At 40.3% G+C, this 20,279-nt stretch overlaps 2 protein-coding genes across 2 annotated transcripts; one reads left to right on the forward strand and one right to left on the reverse strand.

Moving 5' to 3' along the window:
* The first annotated feature begins 242 nt into the window (after window positions 1-242).
* On the forward strand, window positions 243-17,369 carry LOC110042254 (HEAT repeat-containing protein 3-like). Its single transcript, XM_020747605.2, has 16 exons — window positions 243-507; window positions 2,506-2,678; window positions 3,092-3,179; window positions 3,461-3,567; window positions 3,748-3,857; window positions 4,087-4,233; window positions 4,505-4,644; window positions 5,177-5,252; window positions 10,026-10,126; window positions 10,519-10,581; window positions 13,497-13,579; window positions 13,671-13,807; window positions 14,191-14,288; window positions 14,605-14,748; window positions 15,394-15,570; window positions 15,945-17,369. Exons 1-16 carry the CDS (start codon window positions 370-372, stop codon window positions 16,101-16,103), a joined length of 1,941 nt encoding a protein of 646 aa, XP_020603264.2. The 5' UTR covers window positions 243-369; the 3' UTR covers window positions 16,104-17,369.
* Window positions 17,370-17,393: 24 nt separating this feature from the next.
* On the reverse strand, window positions 17,394-19,368 carry LOC149106150 (alanine aminotransferase 2-like). The gene is made up of 3 exons (XM_089298245.1): window positions 19,015-19,368; window positions 18,552-18,670; window positions 17,394-17,465 (listed from the first exon to the last, which is right to left on the reverse strand). The coding sequence occupies exons 1-3, from the start codon at window positions 19,165-19,167 to the stop codon at window positions 17,462-17,464; spliced, it is 276 nt and encodes a 91-aa protein (XP_089154371.1). The 5' UTR covers window positions 19,168-19,368; the 3' UTR covers window positions 17,394-17,461.
* Between the last annotated feature and the right edge of the window lie 911 nt (window positions 19,369-20,279).

A 20,279-nucleotide genomic window follows, 5' to 3' on the forward strand; every position in this document is an offset into this window, starting at 1 on the left:
CACGCGAGAGCGAGCGCGGAGCGCGAGAGCAGTTTGTCTTTCCCCAGGGCCACCGCCTTGCGTTCAAGCTTTTCAAATCCTCTGCGTTTAATTTGTTTGCTTGCGATCTCGACGAATTTAAGACAAAATAGAGAATCCTGATCAGTAGACAGACTAATACATTTAGAAAAGGTTCTTTCAATATGTCACGCTCACTTGTCACGCTATTTCTACAATTAGTAACGCGCCTGGCCATAATTTGGTCAGCAGTTATACTTTTAACAACACGTGGAATCTTGCGAAACAACATGGCAGTCTAGAGTGTCATGAAATGTGTGTTGTTTTTGTTGGGAATTTTAAACGGCCGAATCCTATTAAAAGCCAGAAATAATGGGAAAAACTAAAGCAAAGAAACGGTCTTCATTTCGATACAGACCTACCGGTTTGCCAAGCGTTAAAGAAGCGCAAATCGAAGCTCAAGAAAGTGCTGGCACGATTGGGGCTAAAACCTTACCTCTTGTTGAAAAGGTTGGTATTCGCGTAAAGTTAATGTACAGTCAACTCTGTATTAAGCAGATACCCTCCTCAAATTCTTTAGTGTGCACTTTAGGCTAAACTACAGAATACCCGGCCACTTATTAGCATCTCATTGAATAAGAATAGCAACTATTGTTATATACCTCGTTCTTGAAAGCACACCGGCACATGTAAATGAGGTGGCTGGGTATTCTGTAATTGCTCCTCATGCACACGATTGTGGTGTCCTATATTGATAGTCTGCCGCCTTTTTCAAATGAGGTCACTGTTGCTAGGAAATATTTCTTATAATGTACAATTTGTTCTCAAGTCAACAATGCTCTTACCTTCATTGTAATTTGTGTACAAGAAAAGGTACTTGAGACGGATTCCGCTCAAAGTTCGAGCAATAAGTGCAAGAATTATTTACTAAAAATCTACTCACAGCACGGTACCTTGTAAGAATGCTTAATGGGTGTGTTGTGTGTTTAACTAATGTGAAACGTGTGTTTTAATTAAAATATGGATGACTTCAAGTTCAATTTTCTCTTGCGAGGTCAGTTTGAGAGCTCAAATCTTGATGAGTTCTTCTTACCTTTATTCAAAACATGCTATGAGGTTTTTTTGGTAATTTTATTTTTGCCACTATTGCTCAAATGTTCTGCAGAAATCATCTTAATAATAAAGTTAACACTAAAAAACTACTGCAAAGTTGCCATGCCAACAGGGAGGAAGAACCATATTTCATTTAACAACACAATTCAATATAAAATACAAACAAAACAGTAATGTAAAAAAAAAAAATTGGAAACCAACTGAAAACGTACTTCTTGACTTCCTCTAAATTGATGTATATTGTGGCAAACAGTCAGGTAAAACCCATTTACAATAACTGGTTAGCAAACATAGCTAACAACTGGTTAGCTTGGTTGTTTCTGCACAACTGGCAATTCCAGCCAGAGTATGCAGCTTTAAACATATGCATTATGTGACAAATATTGTGATTACTGATATATACATTCAAATGAAGCACCATGTTAAACTTAACTAATAAGATAAGCTAAATGTTCAGCAAAACAACATGTATTTACCATTCTATTGAATGCTGGATACTTTTTGTTACTGTTGTAAACTAAATGGATATCTTTATGTTTATTTGCTTATTTAAAATGGAAAATTAAAAAAAAAAACTATCACTGATGGTGGAACCTCATTAATTTGGTCATCAGTGGGCCACAAGTCTGGCAGTATTAACAGGCTTGCTGCATTAAAGAGGTTCTTCAAAGGGAAATGACTGACTGAGCTTTTGTTCAGGCCAGAATAAAGTGGCTGTAATAACAACAAGACCATTTAAATGGGGTAGTTGTAAGGTGGGGTTCCACTGTATATTAACCATCTCCAAGGATGATTATTTCTTGTACCTCAGTTCCTGGACTCAGCTTTTTATATCTGAAGTGTATTATTGATAATTTACCTACTGCCAGGGACAGGTTTTTCTGTCCTTGATAATAAGAATATTCCAGTAATATCTTGGCCAATTTTTAAGCTTCATCTGAAATTTTTTCTTAGTATCAATTACATTTGGTGGTACGGGGTTGTCAAAAGTTAAGCCAGATCTATTTGATGATCTTAGCCACCTACTCCCTGACCTGTTTGTGTGAAAAAGATGGCAAAATAACTCACCTACTCCAACAATAAAGCTGCCAGCCTACATATACTTGATAAGTTAGTGACAACCCTGTGGCAGAAACAGTTTACAAGTGTCTTTTTAGTTCTAGAGGTTTTGCACAATAGACATGACCATGTCTTGCACTTTTAAGTATCTGCATCTGCAGAATGGAAGTGCCGAGTATAAATAGGGGTTAATTAATAATTTGCAGAAAATAAGTGAAACATATTTTTGGGACCTTGGGACTTAAACTGGTAGTATGTATAATGTTTTCTGATACAAATATTTGGTGTTACTGAATAGTTACTGGTGTAACATCTAAATATTAATGTCTGTCACAGCTGACAAGTGCAATTCCAACTGAACGAGAGTGCGCGTGTGCTGGCCTGGCCAACCTGGTGTTTGATCGTGGAGCCATTCCTGCCCTTCTACAACAAGATGTTGTGCGAAGGCTAGGCCCACTGCTCATTGATGATAATAGAGGGATTCAGGAAGGTGCTGCAGGAACTTTGAGGTACATTGCACAAGTATACATACATGATATGGACACCAAAGTATAGGTCTACCAGATAAGAAAGAAGGGACCCCGATAGGCACATTAATGACAGGCATACTTATAGGAAATTTTGAAAGACACCTCTAAGAGGCACTTTCTTTGCATGCTGAGAACATGAATTTTTTCGTTCCCTTGAAGGTGGTTAACAAGCTTCCCTGGATTATAGAGATTTCCTCTCTGAGCTGGATATGATCAATCACAATAAATATCAGTTTTTACCACCTATGTGTCTTAGCAGAATAATTACAGTATGTTTTAAACACTGAAATGAGACTTGAAGCCCTGTGTGCATCTCGGTCCCTTTCTTAACATAATTGAGTATCACTCATTGACATTATTAAATTAAGAGTCTCACACATTTTACACAACAGGAATTTAAGTCTTGGCGGAGGTCCTGATGTATGTATTAAAATGGTGGAACAAGATGTGATGACTCCACTTGGCACATTTGTGCAACAGGTACGTGGAACTTCACGAAACCAAAAGTGTTTGTGTGATGTTGCCTCTTGTTTAGAATTTGGTGGCCAAATATTTTGCCACAAGAACTTTCAGTTCATTATCAGCTTATTTTTCACGTGCAAGAGGGCTTCTGCACGAGTTGGGAGAATTCATTGTGTGAATGCAAACTGCTCTTTGCGGTTCATAACAATAACATTAACCCTCAATGCTTGTCAATACCTTGATTAAAAATTCTTATCTTCATTGGAAACATTTACAGATGATTTTTATGTAACTTTCAGTCTCTTGATGCCTTGGGTGCTATTGATGAGTGTCCAGGCAATTCAGAGTTTAAAAGACAATCAACGAGCTTGGCAATTCAGGCTGTGAGCTTACTGTGGAATCTTTGGTGAGTGAAGAAATCTTTGCATGGAATACTGTGGTTGTAGTTGCTACACCGATTGATAAGCAAAACTAAACCATTGTACTCCTACAAAATTCTGGCTGGAAGAAAATGTTATTGTCAAATACTACACTTCTGTTTATGGTTCAACTTGCTTTTGATAAATGACCACTATTTTTTTTCCAGTGAAAGCAGTGATGTAGCAGTGGATGTTTTCAATAAACAGGGCCTTTTGCCATATCTTGTCTCGAGTCTGAAGACTGACATTTACCCTAAAACTGTTGCAATTCCTGCAGGTGAGATGCTACTGTTTTTGTAAAAGAGTACTGTAACATTTGCAAAGAAAAGAGTGTACTTATTTGGTATCAATAGAAGCAATTTACGGTAAACTAAACTACAGATCTGAGCTGCTATAGTTATGTCAAGGGCTTTAACCAACAGAAATGTGATCAATTCATTGATGATAGTTTGTAAATTAAAGTAAAGGAGAATTTGATGCTATCTAGTTTTCTGACCCATTGTTAGCCCAGTGTCTCCACACTGTCACTGAAGACAATGCCTCAGCTGCTCAGCTTCTGTGTGGCTCCAGTGACATGATGAAAACTCTTGAGAAGTCTCTAATGGCTGATGGCACATCTAGCGACATGCTACTGCTGAAAGTTTTGACTGCAGGTAAAAGAGTTTTTCTTTTATTTGTAGCTTATTGAAGTCTTCTGACAATGAATGAGTTGCACAGCACCTCACTATAACCTCATTACCAGGCCATCTGTTCCTCCCAAGAAGAATGACACTGAGAACCAGGTTGTGTCTTGCTAAAGTAGAGGATGGGTACTTGAGATATCCACAAGTTTCCATTACAGACAACAAGATGGGTGTAACAATCCCTTGCATGTACACATGATCCCACTGAGAGTGTATATCAATGATTTTTGTTATTATTTAGGTGTGTTATACAATATTCGCTACACTATCCCAGTCTGTAGTTTTAATGAGCTTCTGCAAGCAGTTGTTAAAGTCTTGGCTCACGTTCTTGATGTGAACTGTTTTGATGTCATCAGCAAACTTCTTCCAGAACCCACCAAGGTAAATTGCAATCTATTATGACGTACTCACAATTTTTCTTGAGAAATTCATGCATAGAGGATTTTGTCCCACAAGACAGCAATGAGTGAAAATGCAAGCACATATAATCTGTCAAACCACTGATCAAATGATTTGCTATTGGATCGCTTTATTCCCCTTGTATTCTGTTTTTTTTTTCCTCTTTGTCAAAAATTTGGTCATTATTCTTCATGCACTTTTTTGTAAATGTGGATTCTGGGCTTATACAAATAGAAATAATTTTGCTCTGCTGGAAACTGGTTAAACCATGTAAATATACAGTCTTGTATTTTGCATTTTCTTGACCATATAATTATAGTCAAATGGCATTGTAGACAAATGAGAAATGGTTGCAATAAGTTATGCATTTGTTGCCTAATCTGCAGTTGCCGTTATTTGATTATCATTACTGTAACCACAATACTAATGATCTTGGTGTTACACCAGACAGCTGTCATAATTGACTGTGTCTTCAAAATAAAATCATTTATGTTTATTATTGTGACTTTGCCAGATAGAAGATGTCCAGATGCTACTGAATGCTCAGCAGTTGGCTTTAGAAATTCTCTCAAACATGTGTTGCCCTGATGGTGAGATTGCAGTTAGAGTTGTCAAAACAACCTTTATATATAATATGTATAGTGCATTATGTTTTAGTTGCACAATTATAAGGTAGTCATACTGCTGTTCCCAACCAAAAAAATAATGTCTCTGCTTTGCAAAAGGAGTATTTGAAAAAGTTGTGCAATTTTCAGTCGATCTTAAAAATGAAGTTACGCTGCGACTACACCAACCAAGGCCACCCAACAAAGTTCCAAGCAAATTGATCTGAGAAAAAATTTCATGTTCACAATAGATTTCCCACAAATTGTTGATCTGAGCAAGGTGCACACTATAAAAACAACAAACTTGAAATCATTTTTTAACATCCAAATGCCACTGGTCAATTTACCAAAAATTTGCTTGGGTGGCTTTGGTTGGAGTAGTTGCACTGTAAATCCTATTCCAATATTATTGAAGTATGGAAGGTTTTTTGATGCTGTGAATGTGGCAAAAGGCAAGGACAGCCAGCACTTTGGCAATAGGGAGGTATCCATGGCAACACAGCCAGTAGCTGACTTCCAGGCAGCTGCCAAAATACATGTAGCTTGGAGAATTCAAACCAGTGTGTGCAAGATTTACCCACCAATAAATACTTACAAGGGAGGGAGGGAGGGAAGGAGGGAGAGATGGATGGAGTGGAAACACAACAATGAGCTATTCCCAACAGTGTTAAGCAAAAGTATAATGTCATACCTGGAATTCCCAACATATTAGTGAAACCCTTAACTAGCTTGGGCTTGCTCGTCTTAATTTCATTATCCCCTTAAAAAATGACTTAATTCTCTGGGCAAAGCAAATAAGTACAGTCATTTAAATACTGTAAGAAAAATGGCCATAAAAAACTTTTAATGATTTACTGATTTCATAAAAATACATTTCAAAACTACAATGAACTAAATAGATACTCTTTCAGAGCTTGCAAGAGATATTAAATGAATTACATTTAAGGGATGATTTGTGATGGCCTTCAGGGGCATACCATGTTCCCTAGATCCCTTGAAATTCTCACTTTTTCTTCATTGTTCCCTACAAAAAAATTCCATAGACCACAATAGACCCTTTTCATAAATGGTGGCCAATTATGAATTCTTCTGCAAGTATTAAAATTAGCCTTACTAACCTCATTTTGAAGTTGGTGATTCAAAAGAATTTTTAGTCTGAAATGAGGTTAGTAAAGCTAATTTAAATGCATACAAAAGAATTTTAAATTGGCAGCCATTTATGAAAAGGGTCTATTGTTCCCTTAAGTTTTTTGTCAAAGTTTCCATGCAGAGATATCCCTTGTTCCTTCAAATTAATCCCAAAAATATCCTTTGTTCCCTTGAAATAGATGAACATGTTCCCTTGTTCCCAAAAACCTCAACCAGGAGACACTCATCTGTTTTCTTAGGGTAGAAACAGACTATGTAATATATTATTAAATCCTTCAGCGATATAATTATATTCAGGGTTGCTCACTATGTTGCAAAATGTGTAGTTCCAGAAAATATCCATACCTCCCCCACGGAAGGGATTTTTTCTAAGACCCCCCCATCCCCTCTGGAAATTCCAATTAAGCTTCATACATTTTTTTTAAAAAAAAGTTTGTAACGGTAAAAATCCGTGTCAGCAAAATTTTTAAAACTGCACTGGACCTGAAATATTTGATTAATTTTGAAACTCTCCAGTGGCCACAACTGTTAAACCATTTACCCAATAAGCCAATATTTGAAAATTCAAATTCTCCTAACATGGTCAAGGCCAGGGGGGCCCCCTCCCTTATAAAAAGGACAGGGGTACTCGTCGCACCTTTTAGGGGTTTGGTGCCTCTTAGGGTGTTCAGCCTCGACAGGTCCACAGCAGGAGCCTCTGTGGTACCTTGAGAATTAAGCCAAAAAGAATATGACAGGAAACAATGTGTTGTTTTAGAATTGGTACCTCTTAGGGGTGAAAATAATTTCATGCCACGCCCACAAACCAGGATCTTGGTACCTTCTAGGGGTTGCTTTCAACATTTCCAATAAGCACCCCTGTCCTTTTATATGGAAGTCTTTCCCAAGGGGACAAGTTGCAAATAATAATCATTAATTTATGCTTTTAAAAATCAATATGAATTTACCAAAATATCACCCTGTTTAGGTGCCAATAGTTAGGGAATCATTGGGGTTAAGGGTTAATTTTCCCTAAAAAGACAGAGAGGTACATGTCCCCCTGGCTTACAGCCTGTTAGTATCATACCAGTAAGTGAATGTAAGGTGTGATATTAACCCACACTGTTTTGTCGTTCATGGCGTTAATAAGCTGTTGATGTTGGAAGCCATTGTGGGGAATGCTAAAATCGTATCCACCAGGACAAACCGGTTTAGTGTACTGTCCTGGCACAGTACTTGTAACCCAGTCAGTGACATTTTTGATTGATTGACAAGCAAACAGATACTCCTCTAGACAGTTGCCCAGATGCCACTTTTCTGTCTTGCCATCCAGTAGCACACAGGATGTTTCTGTTAGTGGTTTTGATGGTTCACCTTGTGCCCATGTGAACACAGCAGTTTCCAGTAAAACAGGATTGACTTGATCTGCGGCTGGATATGTCACACCACACTTCATAAACCTTGAAAAGTCAAGAATCACACCAGTTTCTTTTGGACCATTCCAAAAGAAGAGGTACTCAGTGCTGTCACAGAACACTCTTGATGGCTTATCGCGGTTAATCCCTGAACAGTTGGGGCTGGCAACAAAGTCGTTCCGTGTCAATTCTTCCCAATATCTGTCAAAAATGTACTCTCCACCGTGTTGATCACCAAACCCAGCTATGACGACAGTTTTGTTGATTTTCCTCAGCTCTCTTAACGTGGGCCACCTTCCTGGAAAATACTTCCTGGAGTCATTGGGTGTGAGGACTTTATCTCCCAGATATTTTGCTACTGGGCCATTGATCAAAGCGTCATGGCCATATGTGTGGGTGGCACCATCTTCAAAATACAAGCGAATGACTTCCTGAGAATTTTCTGGCTTGTTTATCCATTCACCAATTTCTTTGATCCCGTCCTCAAACTCCCTGTCCCAAGGAGCACATCCCTCATACGCTTTCTCGTAGTTATGACTCATGAGCATCTTACCAAAACACCACCAGGGGTCGATCTCCATGGCTCGCACACCCATGTTGAGTAGATCAGTAAAACTGAACTCCTGATTGGCTAAGTCCAGGCAAACATTTTCGTAGGGTGGTGGCCAGGGGCAGTAGTCCAGTTCACCGTACCCGTCTGAACGGTCGTTAAACGCATTGTGCGCGGACACCATTTGTATGCGGTCAAATGGTTCGTCGATTTGAATCTCTCGTTGTGTTTTTAGAGCAAATGCGAGCCAGGTAGAAATATGAGCGGTGCCCTTTTCGCATCTGCCGCCGAAACCGCATTTGGAGCAGTCTGCAAGTTTGCTCAGTTGGTCACAGTCGTTTTCATTTCGTCCTATGGTCTTGAATTCACTGAATTTGAACGTGCTGAAGTCTACTTTCCTGGCTTTGTCGAGCGGCTGACGGATTCCTACCTCGAAGAAGGCTTCCGTGAGGAATGTGTCTTCCTCCAGCACCAAAATGTGAAACCAATAGTCCGTGTTGTTGCGTAACTCTTTTAAATCGAGAATCCCCCGAAGTCGGCAAGTTCTTTTCGACTTCTTGCTGTAACTATCGACGGCTAGTTCAGCTGCCTTTGCCAAAGCGATCAACGTAGTCGGTTTATGGAGAAATTTTTTTAGCGGACTCGATACAGTCGGCCTGGCGAAGTATTTGACGTACTCTCGTATTACGTCGTCTTGGGAATCTTGATGATAAAATGGCGCGCCTTCTTGAGCAGTTGAAAAAGACAATACGTCATTAAAATTTAGAAAGGTTGTACTTAGAAGTAAGAGTTGAAAACAGCTTCTTTGCTTCGCCATTTCTGTCTTTCTTTCTTTTTAATACGTGTTCTACCGTGACCGTCATGTTTCGGTTCCATTCTCTCTACTGCGCGATAGACACGAACGTCACGCAACGTCACGCAATCGTTTCCGGTAGACTCTTTCTCTTCCTTGTGTTCCGAAGTTCGAAACTGAAAAACTTTCAAAGTTCGTTTTGTCAATAATTATTAAATCAACAGCGTTAAATACAATACTGGTAAATCATGATGTTTTGTTTACTGAGTTGTTTACTATAAAGTGAAATTACAACATTCAAAAGGGCTAAATAGAAAAACAAAATACATCTGCGCAATGAGAAACTGACACTAATAAAATTTTATCGAAAACGAAGCTTACATTTGATGAATACTACGGGTTCCTAGGAACAGAAAAGGTCTAATGGAATTAAAAGGTTATATTTTTGGATATAGTTTACGCCATGGCGTGGCAAGTGTTACACATCACATGAGTACGAGATGAAAAGTCTATAAGGACCACACATGAGACTGCTAGCGTGACGGGCGGGATTCTGCGAGGCACAAAATGGGAATTTTCCAAGCGTTTTCGTTGCGAGCTCACACTTGAAGACTTAATTTGCTTTACAGTGCTTTAGCCTATTTGCAGCCGATTTTCCAGGCTCCAACTCCTCACCCCATATACGCGACTCCTTAACAACGAGCCGGAAGCCTGGAAGAGGCTAACATCTCTTATTTCCTTTGCTTTTGGTATGGACAAGAAATAGAAGACGTGTTCACGAATGCTACACTACTTTCGGCCTTTAATGTTAACAATTCAAACATGTTTCTAGTGCTGTTAAATAATGAAGTGGGGTATTTTATTCATTGCAGATGTCAGTGAAGGTGAATGGCAAGATGTGGATGATTGCGCCAGCGTAGACTCTGTTGAAGATGAAGCAGAGGAAGAAGAAGCCCAACAGGATGTCGATATGGTAAGAACCCTTGTTATGTATTGAATTGGAGCCTTCATGTTACCAAGCAACTTCCACTGACGCCGAAAACCGTGGGCTCTGTAAGTTTTTGGTGGCTGGTTTCCCACAAAATGTTCTTTTTCCAAGTGTTTATGTCTCGGAACTATCGGTCTGATAGTTGCCCCTTGGAAATTTGATGTTCTTAAAACTAGCATATTTGCCCTCGAAGCTTCGCTTCTCGGGCTTAATAACATCAAATTTCCGCGGGGCAACTATCAGCCGATAGTTCCTCGACAGAAACACTCTGTTGTTTCAATAGAAACACGGTACATGTTTTCCATTTCTTAATTAGTTCATAAAATTTTTGGAATTGTAAACCTTACTGGGTTACTTCTTGTTTTCGCGTGTTTTAGAGTCCAGAAAGTTTGTCAGCCGAAATGATCAATGCTATCGTCACACAAGGAGTTCCGAAACGGGTGAGTAGAACAACAGCTTGTTTAGAGTGGTCATCAGTTGAATGATGCGTAATCTTGATTTGGCTTTGCTGTACTGTGACTGGTTCAAAAACAGTCAGTGCTACCTAGTCAACCAATCAGATGCAAAACCGAAACAAACCTTGACTTCTCCCCCTGCGTGTTCCCGCGCTTGGCGCCCGAAACGTAGATTTGTTTTAAGCTCTCACTGGCTCATTGTGTTGTTTGCGTTAATTGTGATTGCTTTGGTTTTGGTTTTGCGACATATCAATGAAAGCCGCATAAGGGACCGTTCATTTTTTATAAGGTAGGGGGGGGGGGCTGGTGGGATTTGGGGGGGGCCATGCGAAAAAAAAAAAGGCTTTCGAGGGGGGGGCATCCCAAAAAAAAAGGGAAAAAGGGGGGGGGTCATGTGAAATATTTTAGTGAAACTTTAAGATGGCATAATGTTTGAATATCAAAAAAATTGCTATAGAATAAACATAGAAGGCAGGATACAAATTTATTACAAACTTTCCTTCTGCTTTAAAAAAAACGTTTGGCGATAAAAAGCATTTGTAGCTACTGAAAAGAAGTATTTAACACTGTTATTTTCGAATGCAACTTTCACTGGCACTCATCTTCATCTTCGCTGTCGTCGAGTTCTTCGTCGCCGCTTGTGCTGCTATGGGAGTCTCTTTCACCAATGCTGCAAGAAGCAGCAATGCTTTCCGTCAGAGTGTACTCTTCAGGGTACATGAAGGTGTAAACATAATCTCTGATTTCCTGCTCAAGGTTTGTGGTGATTCTGCTTCTTGCAGAATTGGTGAAATAATTCCCTTCCAAGAGCTGTGCGATGTATGGCCCATCTCTTCTAAATAACGACGTGGCAACATCCACAACTTTAATACACTCTTCCGGGACGGCCGTTCTAGGAGGGTACACAAGGCATTTTGGAAAATCATTTCCTAGCAGGTTTTCAACACAGATTCCATAAACTCGTTGGACGTTGTTTTCAGTCCGCTTCCTCTTTCTTTCATTTGACTTTCTGCGGTTTTCTTTTTTCCTTCTCCTTTTGTTGATGTGCTGTTTGAGTATGCCCTTGAATATGCTGTTATAATTGCTCTTCTTATTTTCTAGTGCTTCCATGTCCTGCGTGACCTTCGTCAACTTAGCTTCTATACATATGATCTGTTTTACATTAAAACTGTGGGCAAATTCTTCGCCCTGCTTTAAAGCAAGCCCATTGGACTGAAAGAGTGTGGAATCGTGTTCCTTTACATCTTTCAATATGACATTCAACTTTTCCACCACTGCTCTGTGCTCTTTGATGGAGAAGTTCAGTTTTCGTCCATCACTGGGCATCAACTGGTACCCTGGCATGGAAAACTCACTCGCCCTTTCTAAAAAGCCATCCACACTTAGAAAGATTGCTTCCTTTGCTTGTAAGGTGTCAAACTGCCTGGATCGTTCAGCTGTAAACCTTTTCTTAAACGACTCGTCGCTTTCGCCATTATTGCACATTTTGGAATGCACACAACACATCAACAGATTTCCAGTTTTCTCACAACACTTTGTACTTGGTTCAGTATCACAATGCAGGAGCAAGGAAAGACTCTGTTCCAGGCCACTGTTACTTCCGTAAGATTGAGAAGTTTATGAATGAGCACTATGAGGAGGGGGAGAACTACAGGGAGTTTCTAAAGTTGTCCTGTCAAGAAAAGGAAGGAGAAATTTGTTCTTTTTGTTGTGAATGGACTGGACCACCCATAGAAAGATACCCTAAACCAGTTCCTGACCATTCCTGCCTACCGGAATACCACTACCTCTCCTACCAGAAGACCCCAAAAGAAGGGCGTGATCCAGATGACTGGCAGCCAAGGGTCCAAGCGAAAAAAGAGCATGGAAGTGGCAGGCTGGTTTTATCTGACCCAGAGAGCGTTGCTCTATTTGCAGATAAGTTTATTGTCAAATCAAAGTTTGTGGTGGATTATCTTCAGCATCTTGAAGTGCTGGAATTAAAAAGGAAAAAGAGAGCAGAAGAAAAGGCAAAGTTAAGTAGGGACGCAAAAGATAAATCATCTGAGGATTATCCTTGGACTGAGTTGTGCGAAGATCTAACCAAGCTTAAAAAGCTACGTGTTCCAGAACTAAACAAGTACTTGAACCACCACGGGCTGAAGCAGCATTTGAAAAGTAGCAAGAGTGAGAAAGTAAAGGCAATTGTAAGACATTCATGCTTGCAGCAGAAGAGTCCTCTCAGAGCTGGCCAACACTGAGAAATGCTACATGTGGGACATTGACACAAAATGACAGCAGGGCAAGTGCTGACAGCAGTGAAACGGATGAAAGTGACAATGATGAGTATGACAGTGATGCCATTGACTCTGGGGGAGGAGATGACTCAAGTGACGTCATTCTTGCATTCATCAATTCAGATGAGGAAGATGCCAATGAGAGGCCAAATGCCACACGCTCAGGGCGAGCCATAACTAGGAGATCCGAAATTGACTTCTCTTTCTTTTGATTTGTCTTTTAAACAACAGCTCTCTGTAGTATTGGGATTCTAATTTTGTCTTCATAGTGAGCACAATAACGTGAAGTAGGGGGATAATAGAGAAATATTAAAAAAGTTGAAATCTAAATATTGTTTGTTCAATTTTTTTTTTGGGGGGGTCATCCCAAAAACTGACCGCTATAAGGGGGGGGGGCATGTGAAAAAAATTGGTAAGCTGAGGAGGGGTCATGCGATTTTTAAATGGTGCTTCCCAAATCCCACCAGCCCCCCCCCCCTCCCTCATAAAAAATGAACGGTCCCTAAACCGCTATATTCAACCACTAATCAAGTCCCAATTTTCCTTCTCCTGGCTAGGTTCTGAGAATTAAGATCCTGATAGAAGTAAGGAAATTTGACTAAAGCTATGTTTTGTTACCTTTAGGTTCTTTGCAAGAGTTCGTTCGGTGAAGCAAGCATTTACGAAGCCCTGAAGGAGCATGCGGATGGAAAGAAGCTGTTAGAAATGTGAGAAGTTTGACAAATCAGTTTATTAATTGAATTGATTGATTAATAATTAGTAGTCCTTAAATAACCTTCGTTATATTTGTTCTTTTAGTCTTAGTATAGTACAAGCAAGGGCTTTGATTTGCCTGAACAACATAGTATCAGCCTTGGATACAGACCTTTTGGGAGGAGAAGAAGCTCTAGGGCAACTCTGGAGTTCGCTTTTCTCTCTCACGTTTGCCACAGAAAGTAAGTGCTAAATAAAACGATATTAGAACGAAAACTACCGTGGAGCAAATTAATGTACTGCGGAGAGTGCAATGGACCACTCCGAACGGTGTAAAATGCGCGGGAAAAGTCAAGTGAGCGAACGCGGTCTTGCATCTGGTTGGCTGGGAGGACAGTAGCATCTCTTTGATTGGTTCAAGATGTTGCATGCGTTTCGTGGACCAATCATGGAATCATACATTAGGTCTTTTCTGCCGGTCATCCCCCATCACCAAAAACACTTCATCGCCATGCATTCATAAGGCCTTCACCATAACACGTATAATAGAACAACAGGAACCTCTAGGTAGGGTACTTTTGTCCTCTAGACAACTTATGGGTTTCTTGTTCTTCTTCGACCTTAGGCAAAGGTTTTGTTTGTGACGAGGAAGACTTTCTCGAAGCTGCGACTGGAGTTCTTAGATCAATCATGGACAAATTAGTCTCTTTACAAGAGCCGCAAGTAAGTACTTCATTCGCGAAGGACTCTTTCTTTAAACAAATTCTTCCGCGCCAAAAGTGTTTAGGGCTAGCGACGGTCAGCGAAAAAAAGAAAAGATTGAAGTTTCAGCTCAACGGAAAACTCAAGCGCCCTAAAACTGACCTGGTAGCGAAAAAGAAAATACCTGCATAAATTTTGCCGTTTAGCCGAAAAGTACGCGAAAACCGGCCGTCTAACGAAAAACTTCGGCAATCGCCGAAAAAATGAGTGCAACTAAGAAGTGTGGGGCTTAGACAGGACTAACAGCGGTCAACTTATGTTCCTGTGCTTCTCGTAGTGTATAACAGCTGAGCACGTGACCATGTTGTGCCGATTCACTGCAGTGACGTCATGTGAAGCTGTCAAAGTCAAGCTGATCAGCATTCTGGGATTCATCGGCAAGATGGCCGCCAAAAAAGACAACACGCTGGAAGTTCTAAAGGTTTGTTACTTTTTTTCAGCTTCAGCTTTAGTGCAAAAACCTTGCCATATATGGTAGTGAAAAAACTGCCCGTTCGGTAATTTTGTTTACAGAAATTGCAAATTCAACCTGGTATACATTACTGTTCTTGTCTGTCTTTAAAATGAACCATGGCTTCCCGGCAAAACAGAATATGTTGTAAGCTAGTATAAATATAACATCAAAACCTCTTTGAGTTTCTCGCGGAAGTTTTCCAAATGTACTTTGAAATTCATGTTAAAATTTGGGGAGAGTACGAGCCAGTCGGTTAAGGTAAAAAACCCAGAGTTTAATCGTTATTAAAAGGTAGTTGCTAATCAAGCTATCGAAAAATTTTACTCACAAACATTCTTCGAATTGCGCGGTTTTAACACGTTTTTCCCACCGCTTCTCATGTTCTATTGAGTGCATTCCTCTAGGTGAATTTCACTTGTTTCACTCCCTTCCTCACTTCACCTTAGAGACCTGTCAATCTTCCTTAGGAAGTTTCATTTCTGAAAATTTTTCATGTGGATTTTTATTGGAAGATTGTTTGTAAATGTATTTGTACCGTTTTACCTAGTAGACTTCCAAATAGGAATCGTTCAAGGTGACACAGCTAACACGTTGATACTTTTGTCCTTTCAGTCATTGGGTACCGTTTTGCGTGACATTATCGTCGATCAGAACAGTTTATGGGTGATTAGCGAGGCCCTGGACGCCATATTCGATACATTTGCCGACGGTCCGCTGGTCAACACTGCCGCAGACTCGATTGGCCTCCTGATGAACCTGCAACAGTTGGTACCAGTCCTCAAATCCAGGGTAAGGAGCATTGTGATTGGTAGATTCGAGCCCGACACTAACGTCAGAGAAGGCCAGGCTTGTGATTGGTGTGTTGTCTTCTATCGACTAAAAATTGGCGAGGATACATATTTTTAAGCAGGACTTGAGCAGTTTACGAGAACGCGAGAGGGAGAGGCATTCAATGATACGTTTCAAGTTGTCGAAATTCTCCTGTGACTAGATGTTGCTGACTTAGAACATGCCCAGCAAACGCTTCCCATCTTTGGTTTGAGAACTTGCGAAGTAGACAGATATTTGGGTCCCTTTGTTTAGGTCACTCCCCCAGGCTTGATTCGGTTAATAGAATCCTTATGAAATGCTTGTTCGTGATAATTTTCTCGTTTCTTACGCAGATAAAAAGCGAGCGGAGGACACTAGGAGACCATTTCCCTGTGGTGGACGCTGCGAGGGTAAACCTGACCAGGTTCATCAAATACAAAATGAAGGGCCACCAGCTATGTCGCACGAACAGTCCGCTTGTTTTCTCCGCGAATCCGGCTCAAGGCAGGTGATATTCAGCTGCCTTATTCCATTACAATCGTGCGGTACTGTGTAGTGATCCTGCCGACGGCTGCTCTCAAACCGGTTAAGCCTGTATCGATCACTTGTTTAACCTGTATGAAAAGTGAGACAAGTGCAGGAGTCTGAACTCATGTTGGAAGTAAGACAAGAGGTTGTCTTACCTGTACAAAAACCGGCTTAAAAGACCAGAGCCTTATTCGGTTAACATCACTCAGCAATATATCGTTTTAATCAAGTTTTGACTTTTAATCTTTAAACACACTGGGAGTGAAAAAGAGAAGATACAGAAAAAAAAAATAAGAGAAAGAAGTTCCGTAAGAAGGGTTACTGCAACCCCGTTATAGAAATAATTTTCCACTAAATTAATAAGTGATTTTCTTATGCCAGAATACCTAAGTCGCGGCGATCCGTGACTTAGATTCGTGTACATCAGACTGACAGGATCAAGGTAATTAACGATAATTCATACAGACAAACCCACCAGTATGAGACGCTGTCTCTGATGTTTTCTGTCTGTGACAGAGTGGTGGTGGTGGGGTTCAACTGTTGCTGATATGAAACGTATCTTTCTTGTGTCGCATGGAAAGATAAGAGTGCATAGGAACCCAACATAAAGCCTCTCGCTTACTTTTATTTCTGGAATGTACGAATCATTTTTACTCTTAACGGTCGATTTTGAAAATGGGATATACACCTCAATATGCCATGAAGTAAGTTAAGGTGGTTTCCTTACTAGAGCGAGTTTCAATATTGAGTGTAGTTTAACCAAAACCAAAGTAATCACTTTGGCCAATGTCAAAGGGCACAGGGAATCCAGGAAACAAATCAAAACTGACTCGAAGCAAATATATTTAGCTGGCACAAAGCACGGGAAAACGCTCTGCAAGTGACTGAAGTGAGTCACGGTTGGTTTTGGTTTTACCTCTGATTGGATGGCAAAGTGGCGCAAATAAAATGCGAATTAGTTTGGACACCTAACCAAAAAAGCGCAGATTTACTGTGTGTTTGATTTAATTCAAGGGGAAAAATGTTTTTCCTGCAATAGGTAGGAAACCAATCAAATGCAAACTGATAAACCAAACGTGACGTGACTCAGGTCACTTCACGCGCTTTCCACTGATCCGTGTTTTTGCTTTGATGTCTGATTGGCTTACTGGTTTATCCATTCCGCGCTTTCCGTGCGAGTTGTAAGCCGTAAGTCAACTGCTGTACATATTATCCTTATTTAATGACTGTAATAAATTGTCGATACATTCCTTTTTTCGTCATCATACCTTCTTTCATATTATGTCGTTGTTACAGATCTTGTCAAGTTGTCCTGAGTTTTCAGTAATGTCTCCTTCCTTTGCTACCTGGCAAGTAAATTACTGATAAAGTTATCGATGGTTTGCCTTTCTGAACTTTGTTTCACCAGCTCTCATATTGTGCTTCGTAAACACTAAATCACGGAAACTATCTGATTTCTGTGGAACCTGTTAGGTTCTCTCAGAGGTGACCTCAGGGCCTTTGTTCACTTTCTCTCTCATTGCTGACCTCTCTGGGTCTCTGTTACGGTCTCAATCATTTTTTCTCTCCGGTGCCCCTTAAGGTCTCGCTCAAGAACTGTTAGGAACTTTATCACGGTCTCTCACTGGTGAACTCTGCGCTTGTTACATTCCCTCGGAGATCACTCATTTTTATGTACCTCTGCTGACAATGTAAACCCGATTGCATAAGAAAAAGAGATCGTTGCCCAAAGGAGAAGAATGTTACTTTTTAGGAACACTTGCGTGTCCTGCGCAATGTGATGTGAAATGCAGATAAACGATACAAAAGTAATGTTCGCCATATGTAATGAGCCACGTACGAATTTTTTCTTTTGCTCTAAGAATAATTTCGTTCTAAGATTAAGACTTGCAAACGTAATGAAGGTATAGTACCCTATCGAATAATGATAACACCATTCCCATCGAGAAATTTTTAAAGAAACATTCCAAAATCAACAGTCCAATTTAAAACAGTTAAAATAATTTTGTTTTCCTTCCAAGACTTTCGAATTTTCGCCTGTTCGTCAAACATATATAATAATACAGCTTGTAGGGAAAAAATCGGGAGAAGGAGAAACGCGGTGAGCGAGGGAAAAACAGGAGCACTGGGGCGAGAAAAGTAAGTCCGAGTCCCTCTGATTGATTCCTCACAAATAGTTAAAGGAGAGCAGTGATTACACAAGAAAAAGAAAATAAGTTATTTAAATCCTTGTACTCGGTCATAAAATCTCTGTGAAAGTTCTTCAACTGTTCAAACATTGGAATGAACTTGTCTTCAGGAGGAAGGAAGGAAGGAAGGAAGGAAGGAAGGAAGGAAGGAAGGAAGGAAGGAAGGATAGTTATCCTGCGATAAATAGACGAAATGAGTGACAGAAGGAAATTAAAGAAAAAGCTAAGTAAATGCAATCTCACCAGAAGTAGTAGTGGTTACTGCTGCCATTCAAATCGAAGGCGCGACCCGGGACTGTGTAGCTTCCAGCTTTCTCCAACACTTGCCAACAGTGTAACTCATCTGGTGGTTTACCCTGGACCTTAAACAACGAAATCAAATGTTAAGTGAAGGGAAAATGCGCGGAAGGGTATCAGCTGGATTTTTAGTTAACAGATACAACACGCATGGAACATGGCATAAGTCTTGCGTCAGAAGGCTTCAGACTATGTTAGCTGCATGAAGCTATCATCTTATCTGCAAGAATACCAGTTGCTCATGACGTAGGTGATATTAAACTTCGAAGAGAAAATAACTAGACAGCACAGAAATCCCTATTTACATGTAGAAGATTGCAAGAGACTGTAAACAAGCAAGTCTTTATGGTCTCATGTGCACTGAAAACATTCTCATCCGCAATGGCATCAAGTGAGGAGGGACTGGTACCTTTGCTTCCTCGATGGCTCTTTGTGGCAGTGTTATCCTCGGAAACGCGTACATTGCCCCTTGTACTTCATTACACTTGACACCTTCCACTGAGTTGAGAACTTCTGTGGTTAACTTTGCTTTCTTTTTGTAGGAATCTTGTATCATTTTCATCTTCTACGAGACAAACATATGAGCAAATATGATTTAGAAAAACTTTTTATACAACACTATCGTTGATAAGTTCCCCCTTTTACACAAAAACTGTACAACGAGAACTAAGAGAATACGAGAGTCTTTTAGCTTAGCGCCTTGCCAACCCCTGTACTTTATCGCAACAACAACAAGAAATGGCCATTTTTATACTAAAGACGCATTATCTGTCTGGACGAACTTGGACAAACATTTGTAGTTCTTCTGGTTATGCGTCTCTAGTATAAAGACGGGCACAAGACGAATTATGCGTCTAGACAGACAAACTATCTCTCGTTGTGCGTCGTTCAAGACGCATTTCGAAGGATAGTTCTTCTTCAGCTATAACTCTTCTTGCGCCTGTCTTTATCCAAGAGACGCATAACCAGACAAACTACAAATGTTTGCCCAAGTTGGTCCAGACGGATAATACGTCTTTAGTATAACAACGGCGAGGACGCATTATTCTCCTGGACGGATAATGCGTCCTCCAGTAGAAAAACGGCCAATGTATTAATTTTAGTGAGGATGATGGACAAAGTGTTTTCTCATTCCAAGTTTGTTCAGCTTCGTAAACCGAGAACAACAAGCAGTGAAAGAGTGATCGATGACAACTTTGCTTAGTGAGGCCTCCAAGGGTAAAGGTTACAATTATTCCACTAGTGCGCGTTGGGTATGAATTGATATTAGGGACCTTACGCATATACGACGGCGACGGCGTGGACGACGCCTACTAAAAAATGAGTTTCTATTTTACTTTGGAATTTCGCATTTATGTGGAACTATCCAGTGTGTCTGGATAGTTGCCCCTGCTAATTATGCTACGAATGCGTTCAGTTCCAAACTGAGAAATACGAAAAATTAGCCGGCGTGGTTCACGTTCTCTAGACAATGCAGAATTTGGTCATTTCACTTGCTATTTTGATGAGGACGGGAAAGAAATGTACCAAGAATTAGAATGCACGTGCACAGCCATTGTTTTGCTCATTAAACGTTCTGTTTGGTGACGTTCTCGTTGCCGTTGTGTTTTGCGTAAGGTCCCTGATAGATAGGCAACGAGGTGCACAGCGCCGCCGAGTTGGCTTTAATCAGCC

Source organism: Orbicella faveolata, unplaced genomic scaffold (assembly GCF_042242905.1).
Source record: "Orbicella faveolata isolate gen_17 unplaced genomic scaffold, um_ofav_v1 contig_3, whole genome shotgun sequence".
Taxonomy (NCBI): domain Eukaryota; kingdom Metazoa; phylum Cnidaria; class Anthozoa; order Scleractinia; family Merulinidae; genus Orbicella; species Orbicella faveolata.

Coding starts and splice junctions, on each gene's coding strand:
- LOC110042254 (XM_020747605.2), top strand. CDS start 370: ATGGGAAAAACTAAAGCAAAGAAACGGTCTTCATTTCGATACAGACCT. Junction 2,679..3,091: donor GGTGCTGCAGGAACTTTGAG/GTACATTGCACA, acceptor TTTACACAACAG/GAATTTAAGTCTTGGCGGAG. Junction 3,180..3,460: donor TTGGCACATTTGTGCAACAG/GTACGTGGAACT, acceptor TGTAACTTTCAG/TCTCTTGATGCCTTGGGTGC.
- LOC149106150 (XM_089298245.1), bottom strand. CDS start 19,167: ATGAAAATGATACAAGATTCCTACAAAAAGAAAGCAAAGTTAACCACA. Junction 18,671..19,014: donor GAGCCATCGAGGAAGCAAAG/GTACCAGTCCCT, acceptor TCGTTGTTTAAG/GTCCAGGGTAAACCACCAGA.